Below are 22,286 nucleotides of genomic sequence, written 5' to 3'. Positions count from 1 at the left end.
TTGGGTTATAAACTACTGGCTTTCATCTGGATTTTGTCTATCTCTTTCCCTTCTTTCAGTCTATCACCCTTCTGTAAGGACACTTTCTCAGCCTAGGAACAGTTATGCATGGTGAGGAAAAGGGGGATCCAGCCAACAGCCATGGAGTAAGCTGCACAGTAGATTCTCTGGGAAGGTTAAGGCCTGACACAACTCAAGCTTCAGCTGATGGCTTGATTCTAACATTTTGAGGGATATTAAACTAGAACTACCCAGCTAAGCTGCTTCTAGCTGCAGTTACTGCATGGGATAATAGATGCCCGTTGTTTTGTTAAATATTTAAGTACAGCCACATATTTTTAAGTAACTAGGCACTGGTGGAGAACACTCATAATGAGGACAAAGGGGCAATTTCAGAAATACCCTTGTAATTTTCATCATGCACAGCCATTGCAAATTTTAGATCACCACCATGCCAGACCTCATAGTAGACAGGAAATGGTGCAATTGGCCATCCTGGGGTTTCTCAGTGATGCGACTTTCTCCTTTTCTTTTCAGAGAAAGGAAATTGAGAGATCTACAAAACCTCAATTTCTTTTTGAAAAATTATATAAAAGCTATATATCTTTAATCTTCTAAAAGGGGTTAGAATAGCTAACAATGCTAGCAAGTTATCAAGTTACTAAGATGAAAAGACATCATGGACTGCAGTTGTGGAGTGATAAGAATAGGCCACTTTTTCAGCACGACGGGCAGTTATGATATAGCTGAATGCATAAAGATCAAGACAAAGGCATAGCAGTGTCAAGTCCCCTTTCTCACAACTAAAGGGGGATCCACATACAATGCTACAAAGGCCAGGAACAGTGGCCCCATCAACAAGTGGGAAGCAAAGCTGGCCGTGGCATTTCATTTTTGCAAGGCACAATAGAAATGGTAGGAGTGGGGACTGTATTAGCAGAAGTCCTAGAGGCCACTAGTGACCCAAGGACCAGCCTCAAGTGAAGCACTGTGCAAGCTAAAGGTGATGTTTATCGTCTGGAGGAGACAAAGCACTGAGAGCTGACTTACGAGTGCAGGCAGGGTGGTGCAAAGTTTACCTTCCATGCAAAACATTTATTTCACTTCTCTCTGGGAAACACTAAACCACATGGAAGGAGAATGTAAGTGGCCAGTGAGGAGATATTAGTGGGCCCCTCTAGAAGACTAACACTAAGTCAGAGACCAAACTCCTAAAGCAGGCTGGTCGAAACTGGAGTCCAGTAGTGATATCTGACCTGTACTCTTGTGTGTCACTCATCCAGTATGACTCTTTTGCACTCATTTCATTTTGTAGGTCATTCCACCTCCCACTAAAGGTGGTTTAAAGTGAGAGTCCATTGATGTCTGTGAAATGTTGTTAAGTAGCGATAAATCCTGCCTTCGCTTCCTTCTCTAGCCCTTTGGCATGTCCTTCTTGTCTGCTTACTTGTTTCGTTCTCACCCAACAGAGTTGCGTCACACAGATGGGCTGATTACTGACGTCAGAGAGAGCTGGTGACAATTTTAATAGTATAGGCGTTCTCTTTTTTGTGTGTGTGTGGTCTACATTTCTTGCTCTAACTACAGAAGTGTTTACCCAGACAAGGCACCAGCAGAGCTGGGCAGTTCTGTGTGCTCATTATGCACTAGGCTCTCACCTCCTGTAAAGCAGGCATCATGACTAGTCATGGGAGACAAAGTCACCAGCCTTCCCCTGACCAGCCCTTTCTATGTAAAGACTTGGTCCAGTGTGAGTGAGGTTCACTGGCCTGTTAAAATGATATCAGTTAATCTTGGGAAGTTTCCTCTGTAGAAGGAGCCACACGAGAAGGCCACTAGATGGGAACCTCAAGTGCCAAAATACCTCTGATTAGGCCACAAACCTAATGCCTGGGGCTCAGGAGTCAAGTGTTCATGTCTTTCTGGCTTCACCTCCCCAGATATATTTTAAGGCAGAGCAGCAATTGGGGAACAAACTCAATAGCAAAAGCAGGCCTGTCAGGGCTTTTGCTAATGAGAAATGAGCTGGATAAACTATGCTAAAAGCTTTGCCACATGGCCTGTTTCTTCCTGGTTCTCCATGCTGCTTCCTTGGGAGGCTTACTTGTTCCCTCATTACTATGCTCATCATTACTCACTCTCAAGCTGGACCTACCGTATCGCATTTGATCCTGCTGGGATCATTCTGCATAATTTCCATTTGTCTTGTTTAGCGGCGTTTTCCTGTTTCTAAGCACAAGACTGAGTGAGGTGCACATGAAGACTTGAACACAAAATGGTATGGCACGGAACTAAAAAATTATGCAACCAGGATTAACAGAGGACATCCTGACGGTATTTGTTGATTTCCCAAGATAGCGGATAGCATCTACAGCTGTCTAGCTCTGAGAAAGAAGTCAGACTCTGAACCATTTTTAACGAAAACTTTGCAGAGTATGTTGGAGAAAGTCTAGCCTCTCTCCCCTTATCATCTGGCTCCTCTTGTGGGTGTAATAGTGAAGAGTCAGCTGATGTTAGACTTCCTATAGGTTTATATAGGGAAGAGAGGCATATTCTTCTTTACTATAGGTTAAGGGAAAAGCTTTATGGTGGCCTCTTTGAATGATTGGTGACTCTTCAAGCTAGTTGAGGGACTTTGAAGGTAGCTCTGTGAGTCATGCTTGATGTACATCAGGATGTATAGTAAGGATGCATCTGGGAAGTTGCTACATCCCTAATGAGGGCCACAGTGCTCATCTAAGAGTAAGAACCCAGATACAATTTCTCTAGTTTATATGATCAATTTAAAAAAGAGGCCCTAGTGTCTAGCTTCCTGCCTGAAAAAGTCAGATAGCCTATGAGGTAGGAGAAAATGGAGACTACCAAGGCTGGCCAAAGGAGAGGCCTGGCCAGCAGCCAGAGGCCACAGAAAGGTCTGAGATGTCCACGAGCTTGACAGTGTCTGAAAGAAATCAAGGCCAATTTCAAAGGTGCCATCCAAGACCTCTCCTGTCTCATAGCCCCCACCTGCTCCCTTCCTTTCAACCTGCTGCAAGCTGAATGGTAAGAGGAGAGGGAAAGGCAAGAAGTGCTTAGCTATTAGCCTAAAGCAAGCTGGGGTTGGAAGGGAAAAGGCCTTAACTTTAAACACACTGTAGAGTTCTGGCTACAAGACTAATGAGACAAGAGACTATGAATAGCTGCTCTAGAGAAAGTACAGGACCTGCCACAACTTCACTGATGAAGGCACCTTTCAGGGGGACATGTAAGAACAAACAATGTTGCTGTTGTCAGTCTAGTTCAGCATTTGTTAATCTATTCCAAATCTTGATATCCTAAATTGCCACAAAGTCCAGACTTGCGGCAAATTGCCCTGGATTACCTGTTGGCAATTCCAGCATTTAGATGCACACCAGGATGTAGGCCTGTAAAGCATTTCAACTGCTTCCCAAGCTTTAGTGTGTTGCTTTGTGGTTTCTGTTTCTGAACTGGTAGCCTTACTAACTGCAAGACATTATCTTTAGACAAAGATAAATAGTGTTAAGATATGCATATGAACAGAAGAGAGGAGCAGAATTGTTCATTCAAGTAAGTCAAGCAAGAGAAGGGAGGAGCAGGTGGGGTGGTGATAATTGGCTCCTATAGCAATAGAGACTTGTCAACAGTAGAGAGAGGAAAGGATGAGGGGCATGCCAGCAGTCCCTAGTGTCCCCTTACAGCTGTTCTCAGCTGCAGTCTATAGCCCAGGTGGCCATAGGACCCCTGGAGACCCTCTCTATTCTCTTTAGGCAAGTCTGATTTAAATGAACTTTGTCCTTGAGAGGAGCAGCATCTAGTTATAAGGAGTCTTTTCCCAGAAGCCTTTCCCTAAAGCATCTTATGTGTAACACCCCTCTCAATGACTCTCTAGTGAGGGGCTGTAAGAAGCCTTAGGGCTACAAAGAGGCTTTTAAACTTTGTCCTTTTTTGTGAAAGTTGGGAATTCTTTTTGACCATTAGCACAATGAGAATCAGATGTGCCAAGTCACTAAGAAAAAGTAACTTTTAAAAAAGGTTTATGTGTATGTGTGAGTACCTGTATAGAAGGCTGTGTGCCACATAAGTGCTCATAGAGGCCAGACAAGGTCATTGGATCCCCTGGACCTGGAGTTTCAGGTAGTTGTGAGCCTCCTGACCTGTGGTCCTCTGCAAGAACAGTAAGTATTATTACTTGCTAAGCCATCTCTCCAGGCCTGAAAATCTGATTTAAAAAATTATACTTAAAGTATATGAAAGCACTTTAGTTATAGTCATTTATTATATAAGTTGGATTGCATAAAGTATGGTTTCAAATAAATTAAAAAAAAAAACCCTCCACAATTCTGTCTTTTATAAAGATAACGATAATAGAGAATATTCAGTTTAGCTCAAGTTTGGAATAAATGCACATCATTTATTCCATATATGTGTATGTTACTGGTAGCCAAGGTGCTAATTTAATGTGGTACTTGAAAATCAGGACCAGCATCTTTAAAATGTTAGGTATTGTGTGTCTACCATAGGAGCTCAGTTGCCTTCATGCCAAACTCTGAATAAACACAATGGACTTATTCATTGATACTGCTATAAAGCTTTGCACATACAAATCAAAGATGGAAAGGAGTAAGTGTCAAATCCTCAGATGCCTTTACATGTACCAGGGTCAGATCCATCTCTACTTACATACTTCCATAGCAACTCCTGAGGTCATCACTATTCCACTCACAGTTGGGAAACTGAGGACTTTCTTCACTTGATCATACTCTGTAGTGATTCTCTGCACTACTGTGGCCAGTGCTGTGCTTGTCTGGTACCTTATCAAGCTCCATCTTCACCTCGGAATCAGGTGTCTCCTGCCCTACCCGGGGTTTGTGTAAGTTTCTTGGGCCTCATCTTGTTGTGCCATATGCTGTCAGGAAGCTTTGCCAATTACAAAATGAAGGCAGTTTGTGGTGACCCTTACACTAGAAACACTAGAGCTCTTCGATTATCCTCAGAGTGTCCACCACTTGGGAGGCTGAGCAAGTGCTAAACACAATAAATGTCAATAAAAGCACGTGTTGAATTTAAAGAAACATCTCTAGAATGCTGTGATTATGCTGGAAATTTGGCGTACCAATTTTATCTTCCACCATGTCCTTGAGAATCGAGAGAAAGTGGTTTAGAAAAATAATACTGGACTTAGCTAAAATAGCTCAGCGGGTAAAGGTACAAACTGCCAAACCTGATGACTAAAGTTTGATGTCTGGGATCCACATGATGAACAGAGAGAAATAACTCTTAAAAGTTGTCCTTTGACTCACACACACACACACACACACACACACACATAAATATATAAAAAGATATTCAGGATATGAAGTCAGTACCTATATGCAAGTTGCGACCAATGGTAAAAATAATCCCCCAAAATTTTCATTTCAGATTCCGAAGGAATCTGGAGGTATGAATGCTAATATTGGAAAGAGATGCCACCTTTGAAAACATCCAGTTAACCACAGCAAAAGGAATTTCTACAGGCAGCCACTGTGACCAATGGCTACACCCTGGCTTTGAGAAGACAGTAACAGGACACAGCCACCTGATGGCCCAGTAGACTCCTGCACTAATCCAAATCCTTTCAAGGTTAAATATGACCTTTGTGAAGAGTCTGCTTCGCTCATTCTTCTAACCAAGCTCTAGTGCCAGGGACTAAGCCAGAGGCTTCAGACCAGGGACTGAACAACAGTCTCCATCGGCTGAACCAGCATCCCATTACAATTGCGACAAGGGCCATGAAGGCGGAACACAGAATCAAGAGAGCAAGCTTCAGGTAGGAAGGTTAAACAAAGACTTTAAGGATGAGGAATCAGCAGAGGGAGAAAGTGGGGCTTACGTGCTGCAGTGCTGCTTTAGCGTGGGCGCCTTGACATGGCAGGAACCATTGGTACTGGACAGCAGGAAGTGAGAGTAGTTAGGCAGAGCAGGGTGAGCACAAAACACCACAATCAGCTGTAAAACCCAATGGGAAACCATCAAGTCTGATGGGCAGGCAAGAAGCCCTAGGCTGTCTAAGGCAAACATGCCTGCTAGTCACGTGGGCTCGCCTTCTGGAAGCTTCCTCCTGAGTTTCATAGACTTGAAAAGGGTACTTACTGTCTACTTGTAAGTTCCCATGCTGTACTAATATCCAATCACAGAAGGAAAAACCAGCCTGGTGGGTCAGTTGAACCAGGCAGGCAGAAGTTGAAAATGACATGTCTCTGATTCCCAATTTGAGAATTACGCAATCGTAAAGTATCAGAGCCACCTGTAGCCACTGCTCTCCTGCTAGTGCAATCTCTGAGGAGCAAAACCAGAAGAGCAGGTATGCATACGCCTGGCACTCAATAAACCCCAATACTCCGCCTCGAAATCTGAAGCCTATCTCTGCCTTACCCCTCTGCAGTCAGTCAAAATGGACTTACTCTCATGTGAAAAGCAGTGATTCCACACATTATCTGCGTTGCACAGATATTTAATTACCTAATTTAGGTGGCTAGTTTTCATTGAATTCTCAAAAGCTTTATGTAATGAAACTTCAACCCCTACCCAATGAAGAGGTATAGCTTTAAGAAGGGTTGCTGACACAATGACGACTTTGGGACCCTCCATTTATCTTTGAGGATCACCAGAGTCACGGCTGGCATCAACTGTTGCAGGTTTTCAATGCCAGGGCTCAATGGATGCCTTTACTTTTTTTCTGCCTTGTTTCCTCAGAAAATGATTAGAAACTCAAGTACAGATTCAGCTGGGGTGGTCTCATGCCTAATTCAAATTGAGCATCTGCTAAAGCTGGAGTATATACATTCAAGGTTTCAAGATTAGGGACTTAAAATTTAGAGCTATATCTAAGCCAATTATACATTAGCTTGCAACTGTCACTGCAATGACCTTGTGAAAATGTGGGTGCCTGGTCTCTCCCAAGAGACTGTAGTGTGGGTAATGCAAGCAAGCCATTCAACACCCTTACTTTTGAGAAACATTGCCCATAGCAAAGAACAGCAACAATCTCAGTGAAAGGCCAACACTTCAGAGTGTACTCCTGAAGTCATTATGTCAAGAGATCTACGATGATAATGTGAGGCCCCAATTTAGCCATAACTAAGCTTCTTTTCTTCTTTTTAAACTCAAAAGATTGAGATAAACTTCTACTTAATAATGACTGTAGCACTATCAAGGTAAAAGAGCACCAGGGATCTCAAAACTGAAATGGAAGTCTCCAGAAGGCCATGCAGAGATGGAATGTGTGCAGTGATACCAGAGTTGTAGCGTCAGAGGAATCTTGGCTTCAGTGCTTGGCTGCCTCTGTGCTTTGGATCCATTACCCAGTCTTTCCAGTTGACATTTCAGGAAAACTCCACAAGAAAGTTAATCAACATATACTGCCACAAGGCCTCAGTACTAACATTTTCTACTTTACAGTGATACACGTCAAAATTATTCACTTATTTTTGGATGCTGAAGACAAACATCTTTATTAAAGATACTACCAAAATTTTGGCAAACATTTCAAAACAGATTTGTAAACATAATGCTTCCCTTTTCAACTGGCAGCACTTTGAGACAATACAAGACAACCTGAATCAACTTTAGTTCAAAATCTTTATATTTTGACCACATAACTTATGTTCCCACATGATAAGACAAGTGATAGTTTAAATCAACGTTAACAGATAAACTCCATGAAATGAAAGTTTGTGCTATTTGATGAGTCACAGTATGTTATGGTTAAATATATCTACTCTTTTTATATTCCTGGGATCCAGGATGAAAAAAAATTTAAATATACATCTGATGTAGGTAATAGCTTCTTTGCATATCTTTCTTCAAAAAATACTTTATAGCAGTATATAAATAGGTTACCTACACATTTATTTTTGTCATTTTGCCCCAAAACTATAAGATCTGTTTCATTTTCATAACATATCATTTTTTGCCCAACATTAATAAAGCTGACAAACTGTTGAAATGGAAATGCTTTTGTCTTCCACAATAGAAGTAGCAATTTGACAGAAACAAACAAAAACCAAGCAAACACACACCAACAAGCTACTGCAACACTCGTCAGCTCTTTAACCTGAGTGTCCGGCCTACTGAGAGTAGCAGCTTTTTAACCTTCACACAGCTCACATCCACAGCAGCTCTGCAGACAGACAAGCAGAACACACAGGTTCTGATGCTGGTAGGCCACAGTGTGCTTCCCGGGCTGGGGCTGTTATCACTGGGAAGCAGTGTAGCTACTGGTTAACCACATGATGTACACAACTAGCAAACACCTTAAGGCAGCCATTGCAATGGGGGTTTAACTTTTAGGGCAGATTTAACACTCTAGAGCCAGACAGCCCGTATGTATGTATGTATGTATGTATGTATGTATGTATGTATGCATGTATGTATGTATGTATGTATGTATGTATGTATGTATGTATGTATGTGTATAGAAAACTATACACATTCACTTTCTATTTTTCAACCCTCCAAAAACAATGTTTTGATTTTTTGTACTTTGTGCAAATGTCTAAATATTCTACCATTTAAGGCAAAGAGTTTACATTAAGAAAGGTCAGAAAATAGGCTTTTGTTTATCCAAAAGCTTTTCACCTTGCACATTACTGTTTTGTCTTGTTTTAAACACACGCAATTCTTTGCATCTGTATGGACTTTGCATCCCCGATATCTAAAAAAAAAAAAAATCATCGCTAATGACAAAGACAAGTTATCAAGGAAAATTGATTTGAAGTATAGACACTGGATCCCCAATCTCTTAAAAATTGCTTCTATTAACAAACAAGTTGGGGGTTGGGGGTGGGTGGTTGGGGAGAGGACCAGAAAAAAAGCAGCTTCAAAATTCAGGGCAGCAAAGTAAAATAGAGAGGAAAAAAAGTAACTCAAGTTTACTAATACTGAAACTTCCAACAAGCAAAGTTTCATCTTTTAGAATCTAGAGCAACTCATCTGGAATTTTAAATAAATAAGCTTTAGTTTATTCACATCTTCTGGTCCAAGCAGAGCTTTAGTGCCATGACTCTGCTTGCTGTTGGTCAAATTCACCTATTAGTCTTTTGATGTGAGCCAGCTTGTTATGAAGATATTCACATCTGTATTTTTCTTCATGGTAATTGGGACTGGACTGTAGACAAAGAAAATAGTGAGGCATTAGGTCACAGAATTTACCCTGCTTCTCACTGTAGGCCAGAAAGGCAAAGGCGTGGTACTCACCTGCTTGATCTTCTGATATTCCTGTAAGACTTCTTCATGAACATTCTGTAAAGTTATAAATTACAATTAAGAAGAGTATGGTACTACATCTAACAAGAAGAGTTAGTACTATATCTAACAAGCACCTGGAAGGTGTAGGAAATACTGATGAGATATAACTTGAGACATTTGTCCCAATTTGGCAATTTGGCAGCAGCTATCAAAACAGCAAATGCAAACTTGACTCAGCAATTCTACATATTCTGTAGGTCTATCATCTCAGACGGACAGACAGCTAGCAGCTCTGTCCAGCAAGACAATCTACATTACAAGAATGCCTCGTAGGCCCTACAAAAGGAGAGTAAAAAGAAAGTTAAGTGCCCTGTAGGCCCTACAAAAAGGACAGTAAAAAGAGAGTTAAGTGCTTTTTAAGTTGATGAAAAATTTTCCACAAAGCATTGTACTGGTGAAAAAAAGTACAAAATAATATGGACAGATTGATAATACCCTTAAAAGCGAGACATAATATTACATTTTAATAATTCAATAACTTTTACTATTAAGTCCTTCTAAATGTAATAAACTAGGAACCTAGCAAACAGAATAATGGTTGAAATTACTAGAATGTAACACAATGGTGTCTCTTACAATTGCAGCAAGTGCCCAGTTAACAGTACTTAGTTCTGTTTTGTATGTTTCACGGCACATTATATATTATAGCAGAACACATTTCCCCCACTGTTTATGTTTTCCCCAGTATTTAAGAACTATTTCAAGCCCCTTTGTTTCCTAAAGCATCAGATAGTCTAGTGTGTTAGACAGTTAGGCTAAAGGCTGTTAGGATGGCACTAGGGAAGCTGAAGAAATCAAACTCAGTTCATTCGGGAACACGTCCTTTTACCTGGTACTCTTTTGAACCCGGAGAAAGGCGTTTTCGTTGTGCATCCAGTTTAATAAATCTCCTGGCTACAGTCTCCATCCTTGCATGCAAAGCTCTGTATTCATCATACTCAGCATTGAAGTCATCCTTGTAATTCTGGCGTTGCTCATAAGAGACAATAGCAATATATTTTCTAATATGAAAAGAGAGGAAAACAGGATAAATGAGAGAAAGAAAGAATAAGTCCAGTGGCACGAGGCTGGGATTTAAGCTAAATAGTTAAAGAGACTGCCTTCTTGCATATATCTACAGTAACTGCATGTCACTCTGCCTCTGGTTTGTTGCCAGGCCACTCTTTCACAGGACCTTCCAGGTGAAATGACCTTCCAGACAGAAGGCCTTAAGTGTGTCCATGGAGAATGTGAGATTCATTGGTAATGGAAATCAAAAGGAACCACATAAAAAGAAAAGAATGTTTGTACAGACTTGTTCCAGAGCCTTTCTCTATTCCAGACAATTTACTACCACACAGCGGAAGAGACCAAGCCATCTGTTACAAGTAATATGGACAAAGTGCTTGCTAGGTTACATGTCTGGGGGAATGCCACTGAAGACTGAAGTCAAAGCTGTCCCAAGACCCACTGCTTTGTGAGAGGTGACCTTTAGATCTGTGACAAGCAGAACGTTTCAACAAGGACCTTCTGGTTTGCTCTCTGTTCCTTTGTGATACTTCTAATTAGGACAAATTTAAAAAAAAAAAATGACCTAGAGTAAGGCCTTCCACCAAAAAGTTTCTCTAGATTATATCCTTCCCCCACTTTTGGATAAGGAAAGATTTATTTTTACATGTGTATATGTAAGTACTTGCATGTATTTGTGTGTGTGCACGTGTACATGTGCTGTCTTTTCCATATACCAGGTAACTCAGCTGTAAGTAAATCAGTTTAAAGGTCATTTTAATAGTAAGACAAACAGTATCATTAGTTCACAGTCAGCTTTCCTTTTTGTTTTGTTTTCCTGCCATTGAAGATCTATTTTCTTGATTATTTTGGGTTAAAACTGACATCAGGCAGCTGGGGGGAGCTGTAGAATGCATTCTAAGGTGCACACTTGATCCTTACGGTGCCAACATCTTGGAACTTGGGCCTCTCCGGATGGCTTTATATAATCATACCAGTTTTATATAAGTTGCTTTACCACAAATGCCTTGCTGGGAAAGTGGGCAAGTGGGAAAAGTGACTAGTGTGCAAACTGAGCGTCCTCAGTAGTATTCTCATTTCTGCTGAGTTCCACAGTATCGAGGTTGGGTTTTCTAAGCGTGACGGAGACAGTAGCACTGCGCTGATTTAAGTTACCCAGCTGGTCTCAGCTGCAAGAGGACCCCTGCCAGCCACAGGGAGCAGTCCTCTGCAGACATGCTATCTTACTGCACATCAGAGGGAGCCCTGAGGGTGACTCAGGTTCCTGGGAATAAGTGTATATAAGTTATTGTCAGTTTGTTTAAAATTTTTCTTTTTCTTCTACTTTTTTTTCTTACTGTGCGACCCACTTCAGTGCCAGCAGCCTACAGACAGAGGCCAGGCAATGGTTCAGGGCCACGGGTTGCTCTAGCATGGGACACTATGAATGTTTAAAAAATTTTAAGACAGTTCATTATCAAATGAATAAAATCAATATACATTTTTTTTTTTTTGGAAAAAAAAAGGTAAAGACTAAGGCAACCTTGAAACTCTGGTTTAATCCATTGTGTAATATACTTATCACACTTTCTAAGACTCTGACACTTGGTATTTTATTTAATAACTTTGTTAAGGAAAACTACAACGAAGCCAACAATTGTGTTGCAGTTTGATACTGGTATTTTAAGAAAAAACTATTTTTAACAGATTTTTAGGACTTTGCAGTTGGTTTTTAATGAGGTAACAGAATAAAGACGCACAAAAATGAGATAACTCCCAACCACAAGTAACAGAAATATTTTAGCATACAAAAATTTTTGTGGTTAAATGAGAATTATTCAAAGACTCAACATGGAGTCTCCTTTCGGTTTTCTTATGAGGTAAGTTAAGTTCTGAGTTTTGGAAATGTTCTTCTTAGTTTTAGAAAATAGCTGTACTGGTTGGTATAAAGTTTTTAGTTTGGGCAAAACATGTCGCTTTTATTTAAGTAAATTAAATATATAATGAAAGCTTTAGGAACATGACAAGTACACACAGTTCACTGAGGCAGAGGATCAACATTTCTTAGTGATCTATCCAGTGATCATTTCCTGCTGTAAGACTCCACTAACACATTAGGATTAACTTAAAACACTTCTTAAATATAGTTAGCCAATTAGGTTGGCAAACACGGCAATACCTTTGAATCCATAGAGAAATCTTAGGATGTACTATTTTATACATAACACTGTTATTGAAAGGATGTAAAAGTTATCACAGGAGAATGCAGGCGGTATCCTGATTGTTAGCTCCTGGGCTCAACTTTCCTGGGAGAGTAAGGTGAGTGGAGGGTGAGACTCCTAGCACTGGAGTCTGTGGAGGCTGCTCACACTACCCAGTGGCTCCTCACCACCACACTACCCAGTGTGAGCTGAGAGGGGCACTGGCATCATCCTGCTTTCTCATTCTCCAGCAGCTGTAGCTGTCACACTGGGGTTAAGTAGAAGCACAGCTTAGTAAATCTAAAATGTTCTCTCCTCTGCAACAATCAAAGGATACAAGGATAGCCTAACTTGGCCCACTATGAGACGGCAATAACAGAAAAAAAAAAAAGGTTCAGATAGCTCAGGTTATAACTTCATGCTCTAGGTTCTAGCTACAACGTGCAGATTTGTTTCATTTTGAAAGCCTTCTGCTATCAGAGCTTTTAGCTTTTCCACGCTCCACTTTTCCAGGCACTTGCAACTTTACTATTTTCTTCTTACAGAAGCCTTTTATTGTATGAAAAAGCTAGAATTATAAGCCCAAGTTATAATTTCTGTGATAAGCAGTTACAAAAATATTCCCAGCTCAGCATTTAGCAACTTGTTCTCACAAGAAAAACTCATACCTGGTACTAAAGGAAAACGAGGCAACTTTACTATTCTTTCCTCTTAGAATTAATTTGAGAAGAAGACCTTTATTTCCATAAAAAACGAGCCTACGCCTGCTCTGCATTGTTGAGTGCAGACGCTCAAGCCCCGTGAGCACTCTGGGCTCCTCTAGGGCTGTGCTTTGATGGACAGTCAGCTTTGAAGACTCATATGCTCACCCTGGCCCTGGAACAAAGGACAAACTTCTCTATACTTAAAAGCCAGTGAGCACTGCCCTGCACAGGGGAGGCACAAGCTGCTCCTAAAGACAGTGAGTGCATCTGGGACAGCAGGCTCAATGGCAGCCTTTCAATTGCAGAGGTGGCTCCAGGACTCTATTTCTGGAATTACTTACTTTTTTTCATTTGCAAATTATGGGAAAAGAATTTTCGAACTTTCTAAAGTTAAACAGCCCTCTCCATTGGAAGACAGAAAACTTACATCAAATAATCTGGGAGTTCAAGTGCTGAAGAAGGCTCCATGGAGGCTGTGCACCCTTCTTTAACTCCTATGAAGGGGGAAAAACCAGAGTGTTCATCAACCTACTGGTTATCAAATGGCTCTAACTTTAAAATATATTAGAAACATCTGGAACACTTTTCCTCAAATTCTTTTCTTCTACCTCAATAAGCAACAGCAAGCAAGGACTACAATGGAGCAAAAACAATGGAGGCCTGCACCCAGGGCCAGCAGGGCTGACACCAGGCATTTAAAGCACCCAGCTACTGCAGAGTCTGCACAATAAAGGAATTCCATCTTAACCCAAGGTCAATCCTCTATTCTCTCATCAGACTTGTAGCATCTGCCTGGCAATTCAAAGACTGCGGTGGCAGATGCAGCCAGGCAAAGGGGAGATACAAATTTTAAACCAGCATCTACTTTTCCTGGGATTCAAACAAGTAAAAAAGAAAGAAAGAAAGAAAGAAAGAAACAAACAAACAAAAAAGTCAGGGAGCAGGCTGTTTGGGTGGCACTGTTTTTGCTGTCACACTTTTAGCCAGGTAGTGGTACTGAGTAGGACGTTTTCTTCATTGGTTCACAAGGCATTAATAAAAGTGGATGCCTACTTCTCTAACCTGTGGCTCTCACAGCACGTGACAGATGATTTAAGGGTAAACAATAAAAGTTCTGTAGCCACACTTTTAGAGTGGCTAAGTTCTCAGTATCATATTGCTTAACACACAGCTTCCAGGGACTATGTTTAGACAATTTTTTTTTTTTTTAAATTCAAGGCACCCTTAATAATTCTAACTCTAATCTGCTGGCAAAACATATGTTCACTACAAAGTAAATGTGAATATCTGACAATTTATAAGTCTTTTAAAAGGTAAAATACACTAAATAAATTACATAGAGTCAGTGGACTTATTGTTCATCTATATTAATTTGACTTGGCTGTGGCCACAAGACTGTTCAAGGAAGAGCATCAAGTATAGAATCCTTGGTCTGTGTCCTAGATGCCAGACCAGTTCTACCAGATATAGAAGATGCAGGTTTGGATCTGCCCTCCACTTGTGAAGATCACACTTGGTACCTATCACTAAAAAAAAAAAAAAAAAGACACAGGTTTACCCAGGTCTCTATCGCAGAAAACCCACACAAGTTTCTATGGGAGGTCTCGCCACACAGAAACCCATCTTCTTGCGTCACCCCGTGATGGTAGAAGTGTAGAAAGCAGAGGTTACAGGAATCTGGCTTGTTAACTCTAAACATGAAATTTTACTTCATGGCGTATCCTGACTTGACATATTTAAGTCCAAAGAGTAGTATAGGTGGGGTACATAACTTATACTTTGACCATTCTTTAGTGTTCTGCTGATTTACAGGCTATGCATTGCGGTGCAATACATCCAACCCAGGCCAACTGTGATCTTACTATAACTCCTCTTCTGCAAATAAAAACAGTGTCTTCCCTATGACAGAAACGGTCAGTTAAACCTCAGGATTTCAGGTGTTCAGTGTAAGGAGCAAGATCTGACCAACAAATGATGTCAGTTTATTAACAAAATTATCCTTATCTCTACCAGGATAATAATAGCCAGGAAATTACTTTGATTGCAAATGACCAAAGAATTTTTACAAAGAGTTTGACAGTCTTTCTGTGCTAATCTTAATTACAGCAGGGATGCCTCTTGCATCTCAGAAAGGAGGGAACAAATATTTCTATTGTTTATTGTATATCTGTTTAAATCAATTAAAAAAATGTAGCTGTTATAGGGATGTTGCACAGTATGAAAGAGAAGGGAAAGAACAGCAAAGGGGGAGTCTTTGGAGAATGGCAAGCTCATTTTAAAATGACAGTATAAATATGCATATAGAAGTCATGTTCAATACTTAGCTAAAGAAAGACTAAAGTGACAGCTACAAGGTGAAAGAAAAAATGTGCTATAAAAGCACAATATTAAGGTTAGTTAAATAAGTCATTTGCTTAAAAATCTTTATTCCAAACAGCATCATCTACAACTCATAATCGCAGGCTCCTCCAGTTCATTTAACACAGAAAGCAGGCTTTTTTCTCTTTTCCCATTTAAACAAATGTAAAATACCTTCATTGGGATTTGGACTGGCATTACTCAGCTTGGCAGTTTCTTCTCTCTGAAGGTCTTCCTCCTTCTCCTCCATGGTCTCAATGTCAAGTTTCTTTATTTGGTCCTTTTCCTTGTGTTTTTTAGACTTCTTTTTGGACTTTTTGTGAGACACTGGATGCTCTTCTTCCATGGGCTTTGGACACTTTAGCAGAGCTGAGCTGGGGGGTAATGTTTCCAGACAAGTCCTTGAGGTATATTTTTCTTGCTGGTCCTCAAAGATGCTACCATTTTGACTAAAACTGTCAACAGGCAGGTCTTGAGTCCCCAGGCCTTCTGGAGTGCTAGGGGAATTGGAGTTGGAATTTACAGTCTGAGGAGGATTGGAGACAGGCAGGTGGGTTGAAGGCAGCGGCGAGAGGGTGGGGATGGCAGCAGCTGCAGGGGGTGGTAGGAGGCCTGCACAAGATTTTTCACTGGTGGGATTCAAATAACCATTTAATGTCGGTGGGACTCTGTTTGTTAGGTGAGATATTCGAGCTTTTTTGTTCATTAAAGGATCAATGAAATCTGAATCCAAAGGTCGTTTCTGGGAGTTGGGGGAGAAAAGAACAAGGTTTGACAGCTGAGCAGCTTACTCATCATACCAGACTCTAAGCTCAGTCAAAATGAAACCTCAACCAACAACACACACACACTCACACACACACTCAAACACACTCTCACACACACACACACACACACACACACACTCACACACACACACACACACACACACACACACACACACATTTCTAAGAATGCCAAATCAAATGTAAATCTAATTTTAGTTCCTCTGTCAAAAGCTGAATGGAGGAACAGTGCCAGAGTGTTTTTAGATCTTTCAGGCTACCTAAACCCCAGAGACTATTCTGATTTATGTCCATTAGACCAGTCAAGGCAAATCTTCTCAAACCAATAAAGTAAACCACAATCTAAAGGTTCTTCAGGCATCAGAGAGCTTTTTCCCAAGTGCGATCTTCTCCTACCCCTTAGGTAGGTAGAAGTAAGCACCCTCCAGACTGGCTGCAGCTGGCCTAGTTTAGCAGGTGAAAGTAGAAGTCTTCACCATCTAACTTTGTGAGCACTAGTAAGGCGAACCGACTAAAAATGCTCCCGTTGTGAATATGTTTGTGGTCACTTATCAGTTTAACCACCCCACTGTGAACTAGCCCATCCTTTAGACTCAGCTAATGATAATTGCTGAAATGCCATTTTAGTTTTTCACTGTACATATATGTTCACAATGTTGTAAACTAAGTTTTCATAACTGGCTCATTTAAAATGAGGTAGATAGATATACTTTTAAAACCTTGATATATTATCACAATAACATTATATAAATTAAAAGGGAAAATGAGTAGTTGAAAAGTATAAACATACAAGCTATAGTTACATATTTTGTATTTGGACTTAAAAGAATATAACAGCTAACCCATTAGTTCATTATGTTTTACTTTAGTGCCCAGTGTGGAATTGGATCAGTGTATGAGCAGCATCATAGTTGAAGACATTAAGACAAAGTCTCCAAAGATGGCCCTGCTCCTTTTCTCCCACTGCCTTCCTCACAGCTGGTTTCTAACACTCATAGCTAGTCTCTTGCTGGTGTTCTCCACACATCTGTCTGCTTTCCCTTAGTTCTTCAGAGTAGGGTATACAGAGAGGAGGTACTGTGTTAATAATACTAGGGTGGGCAGAGAGGTCTCTGCCAGGATTGGCCCAAAGCAGCCAGGACACACAAACTGTTCGAGATGTCACACTGAGATGATTCTAAGGCAGGTGATCTGTGCAGTTTTGCTCCCTCACAATCAGAAAGCGCGTGCACTGAGCTGCATGGCACGCTGTGGTTTCATAGCTTCCTGGCATACCTGAGGAGATGAGGCAGCGTCTTTGCTGGAACACAGGGGAGACTCTGACCGGCTGGTGCTAGCATTCTGAGATGGATTTAGTTTTCTGTAAAGGAAATACATTGTCTAAGTAATAAAGAGGACTCTGAAATACACATAACACAAAGCTATCCCTGCTTCTCGTTTCCACCTCAACAGTCAAACAACACTTATTTGCACCATTTTTAAAGACAAAAATGGAAACTTACCTAGAGAGCACCAAATCCAATGTCTGTCTGTCTGTCTCACTGTAACCTGGCCAGTCTCGCTGGAGCTCCTTAAATACATAATCCTTTAAAGTATAGGAGAGGTCCTTAGGATTCAGATTGGCCACCTAGAATAAGGTATGAAGAAAGCATGAGCATTTTTGTTACCTATACAAAACAGGCTACACAAAGTTTTTTTTTTTTTTTTTCTTTCTTTTCTTTTATTGGGTATTTTCTTTATTTACATTTCAAATGTTATCCCCTTTCCCAGTTTCCCCTCTGGAAACCCCCTATCCTATTCCCTCTCCCCCTGCTTCTATGAGGGTACTCCCCCACCCACCCACTTACCCCCACCTCCCCACACTGTCATTCCTCTACACTTGGGCATCAAGCCTTCACAGGACCAAGGTCCTCTTCTCCCACTGATGCCAGACAACGCCATCCTCTGCTACATGTGTGCATAAAGCTTTTTTATGGTTCTCCTGGCAACATACCCAAAGGATCCTCCATTCTACTTCAGAGACACCGTGTCTTTACTCTTATCCTACTCATTGTAGCAAGGAAATGAAGATAGCCTAGCTATTCATCTTCTTTAAAGAATGGATAGCTAAATGTGGTGCAGACATGCACACGTGCGCATAGTAGGATTTTACTCAGTTGTTAAGAAAATGAAATTTGTAGGAAAATAGGTGGAAGTGGAAAATACTAAGTGAAGGACTCAGAAGACAAAAATCCTCAGGTTGCTTCATATGTTTACCTTAACATTTGGTTTTTATAGGTATATAATGTTATGAGCTAATACATGCCGCAGCACCCACAGGAAGGATAGCTTTGTGAAGTCACTTCTCTCCTGCTACCTTGGTATGGGTTCTGAGGACCAACTCAAATCACCAGGCTTGCAGAGCAAGACCTTTCACCTACTCAGCCATGTCCAGTGCTGCTGAGTCACAGTGAAAAATACCTAGTCAAAACAAGACTCTAATGGCAAGTTACAAGCTCTAAGCAAGCAGCAGAAAGCATCTGTACAACTACTATTAATTTTGATTTTCTTGTCCTTTATTTCTTTTTTGATAAGCAAGTTTATTTCTTGTATCTGCCAGCTTTCCTAAAGAACTATTTATTCAGGGTCCTTGAAATTCCCTCAAACCAATAAAACTCAAGGTTCCTTATGTATCTGTTAGAGGACTTTTTCCCAAGTGTAATATTTTCCTACCCCTTAACTACAATTCCTAGAATGCCCAGATCAATAACCTACTTACTACACAAATCTATGGGATTATGACAAACCAAAAGTACTCAAAATTAATTTTTTGACAGTTTCATACTTTATATAATAGATTTTAGGTGAATTTTAGTCAGTTTACTCCTGTATTCTCCTTTCTCAGCCCATTCGGTAAGTCTCCCTTCTACACACTAAAAATACTTAAGGCTAGAAAAAAGGTATGTCCACCCATAAACCTGGGAATTGTCTTTTCAGTAATGTGACTTCTTAGTGTGTCTTTCTAAAAGTGCTATCAGATTTAATAGTATGTGTCACATATGAGAACTAATTTAGTATTAACGTTGCCATAAGGCAGCCTTTCAACTTTGTAAATAAATGAATATAGGATGCAATTGGACTTATTTTTGAAGTAGAATATACAGAACAATAGTTTTCTTTTTCTAGTCTATCTGACAGTTTACAGACTAACTCCACATCCCCACCAGTTTCCTCATGCCTGTGGGAATAGTCTCCTGGTCACTACACTCCCTCAGGGCCTTTCTTTCTTATGCCTCCTATGCTCCCCTGCCTTTATATAGGGATGTGCTCAATAACTGCCTCCTGCCCTATTTTGTTTGTTCTTCTACTTCCTAAGATGAGTTCACTCAGCTGTAAGATTTACATTGCCCAATTTACAGGCTAATCCCTAAATGGCCCTAGTCCTAAATGTTTTCTGAATACTTATGTGTGATTATCTACTGACATCTATTAGATATGTCTAAGCAACATTTTCAAATAGAATCTTTGTAGAACTCCTGCCCTCCACAGCCCTTACACCATCCCTTTCCTGCAATTCTCTAATCAGTAGCTCAATATCTACTGAATTGATCTACACAAAATCAACTCATAAACATAGCCCCCACTCTTTCCCTCTTCATCTCTGTTAGCAAGTCTTTTCTCAAAATGTATCTCAAACCTATGAAACCAACTCCAGCATGCCAAGCCACCAGCACATCACACCTTGATTTCTGCAGCAGACTCATTTAAGTGGTCTTTCTCTTCTGTCCCCAACTGGCCCCCAAGCCATTATTGCCATAAAAATGAATGGTCTTATTGAGAGTATAGATCAAATTACAGCCATGTCTTCTGCTTTTCATTTCAGGTAATCACCAAGAAAGAGGTTCCCTAAACTCCCCATTTATGAGTAGATCTCTTGCCCAGCCCTTCTCACCTCCCCATCATTCCTGAGTTGATCTTGTAGATATACTTCAGAAAGTCAGGAATTACAATGTTCTCTGGGATAGTTCAGGAACAGTCATCCCTTGTGTCTTAAGGAAATTAACTCAATGACCCCATAGTCCTCTATATAAAATTATCTAGACTTATAGTCTGTTTCCATATACTAAAAATAACCTCAAGACTACTTACAATAACCAATAAAATAAATATTTATATACAAAGTTGTGATCTGGTATTGTTTGGGGAATGGCAAGGAATAAAGTCTATATATGTTTAGTACAGATGCAATTAAAAACCTGTGATCTTCAATTAGTTGAATTCATAGGTGTAGAGCCCCTTGATACATGTGCATTTAACTCAAAGGTCCAAAGGGTCAGACTAAGGAGATTTTTCAGGTTCATTGAGTTGTGGTTTTGATTATTTTTTATGAAGATTTTTCAAGAAAAGTCATTCTAAGGAAAAGGGAAGCTATATATTTGTATACCAACTTAGTGGTAAACAGTTTAAAACCATGTCCTTGTATATTATTAAGTATTATTTTAATTAATAACATTCACAGAGTACTCAAAGAAAACTACAATATAAGTAGCAAATCAACAGAAATATGCATTTGCATGGGCAAAACAGTACTGATCATTTTAGCCAGCTCTTTGCTAACTAATTGGTGATAAAATAACCAATATTTTGATAATTGGCTTCTTCTGTTATTCTAGTCATTTTCAAGTCAGTTGTGGTTGCTTTCATGAAGCAAAAGTTGTATCAAATGTTAGGAATGTTCAGGATAAGGAAATGTATAGTAACTGTCCTTAGTCAAAGTTTTTAAGATGTGAAGATCAAATGATATATACATGAGATGCCTAGCCACACTGCCTAGCATACAGCAAGCACACTGGCATATATAGTACAAGCTTCCGAAGTGGTAGGTTGGTCAATAACTCGGCCTCTATATCTGTTTTCACTAGTGTAGAGGTTTCAGCTCATATTAAACATCCACATTACTCAGGGGCTTTCTACAGTATTGGTGCTCCATCCTTCTTTCAGTTACCCCACTTGTTTTTGGGGGGTGGAATCTGGCACTGGAACTTCCTAAAATGAGCCTTAAGATATTAGAATGTACAGCCAGAATGAAACTATACTTAATGATTCTGCAAAACAACCCCATCAATAACGGTCATATCCAATTGTTCAGTGTCAAGTATTTCCATTTTAATATACAGCTATCTGTATTTACAACACCATATAACTACTTCCTGTATAGCAGTAGCTTCTAGGAGGCTACTGTCCATCACTGTGTCCTATTTATCTTCTATCTCAAAAGGTAACTCATCGACTTTCTGAAATGTGCTTCCCATGTATAGTGTGCTATGCAGTCTGATTGTCTTCCCAATACGAGAGTGATCTGGCACTCGGTCGCTCTCTCTTCCATCCTCGTTTTCCCTTTACCCCTTCTCTTCAGTTTAATAAGGGCTATATGACATGCAGATTAAATACAGATTTACAGTATTTTTTTGCCGTGTGGTAGTGGAACACACGTTTAATACCAGCACTCAGAAGGCAAAGGCAGGTGAATCTTTCAGTTTGAGACCAGTTTGGTCTACAAAGCAAGTTTCAGGACAGCCAGGGCTACATGGAAAAATCCTGTCTCAAAAACAGAACAAAACAAACAATTTTTTTCACAAGGTATTCAATGGATTTAATAAAGATTGTCCCAAGTGACTGAGGGACTAGCTAATTCCAGCCTGCGGACAATGGTTTTACTCCTTCATAGCCTTTAGTACTGTGCTTTAGATGTAAGATAATAATGAATGAAACAGACTTAAAACTGTTGCTTCTTCAGTATCAGATAAGATATATAATTTTTTAAAATGATGAAATTTTAGAATTTTGGAAATGTCATTATTTTTTAGAAAAAAAATAACAGAGCGAATACATTTATGATAGATCTGAATGATAATTTACACTTACCACTTGAAGTAAATACAAAAAATATAGGAAATTGCTATTTAATATTTCTTTAATGAAAA

At 40.0% G+C, this 22,286-nt stretch overlaps 1 protein-coding gene and 1 non-coding gene across 2 annotated transcripts in view; both read right to left on the bottom strand.

Annotated features, from left to right (window-relative positions):
* Positions 1 to 7,466: 7,466 nt before the first annotated feature.
* Positions 7,467 to 22,286, bottom strand: part of Ell2 (elongation factor for RNA polymerase II 2) — a 64,878-nt gene continuing 50,058 nt past the window's right edge. Inside the window, exons 6-12 of the mRNA NM_138953.2 lie at positions 17,826 to 17,950; positions 17,599 to 17,683; positions 15,713 to 16,280; positions 13,608 to 13,674; positions 10,118 to 10,289; positions 9,238 to 9,282; positions 7,467 to 9,148 (exon numbers count right to left, since the gene is read on the bottom strand). Of these exons, the coding sequence (NP_620403.2) occupies positions 9,032 to 9,148; positions 9,238 to 9,282; positions 10,118 to 10,289; positions 13,608 to 13,674; positions 15,713 to 16,280; positions 17,599 to 17,683; positions 17,826 to 17,950 (1,179 nt within the window). The 3' untranslated portion in view covers positions 7,467 to 9,031. The remainder of the gene's footprint in view (positions 9,149 to 9,237; positions 9,283 to 10,117; positions 10,290 to 13,607; positions 13,675 to 15,712; positions 16,281 to 17,598; positions 17,684 to 17,825; positions 17,951 to 22,286) is intronic.
* Positions 11,631 to 11,773, bottom strand: LOC115488213. The gene has a single exon (XR_003950724.1). It is a non-coding gene; the product is annotated as a small nucleolar RNA SNORA42/SNORA80 family (small nucleolar RNA).

Source organism: Mus musculus, chromosome 13, assembly GCF_000001635.26.
Source record: "Mus musculus strain C57BL/6J chromosome 13, GRCm38.p6 C57BL/6J".
Classification (NCBI taxonomy): domain Eukaryota; kingdom Metazoa; phylum Chordata; class Mammalia; order Rodentia; family Muridae; genus Mus; species Mus musculus.
This window is presented reverse-complemented; position numbering and strand designations above follow the sequence as displayed.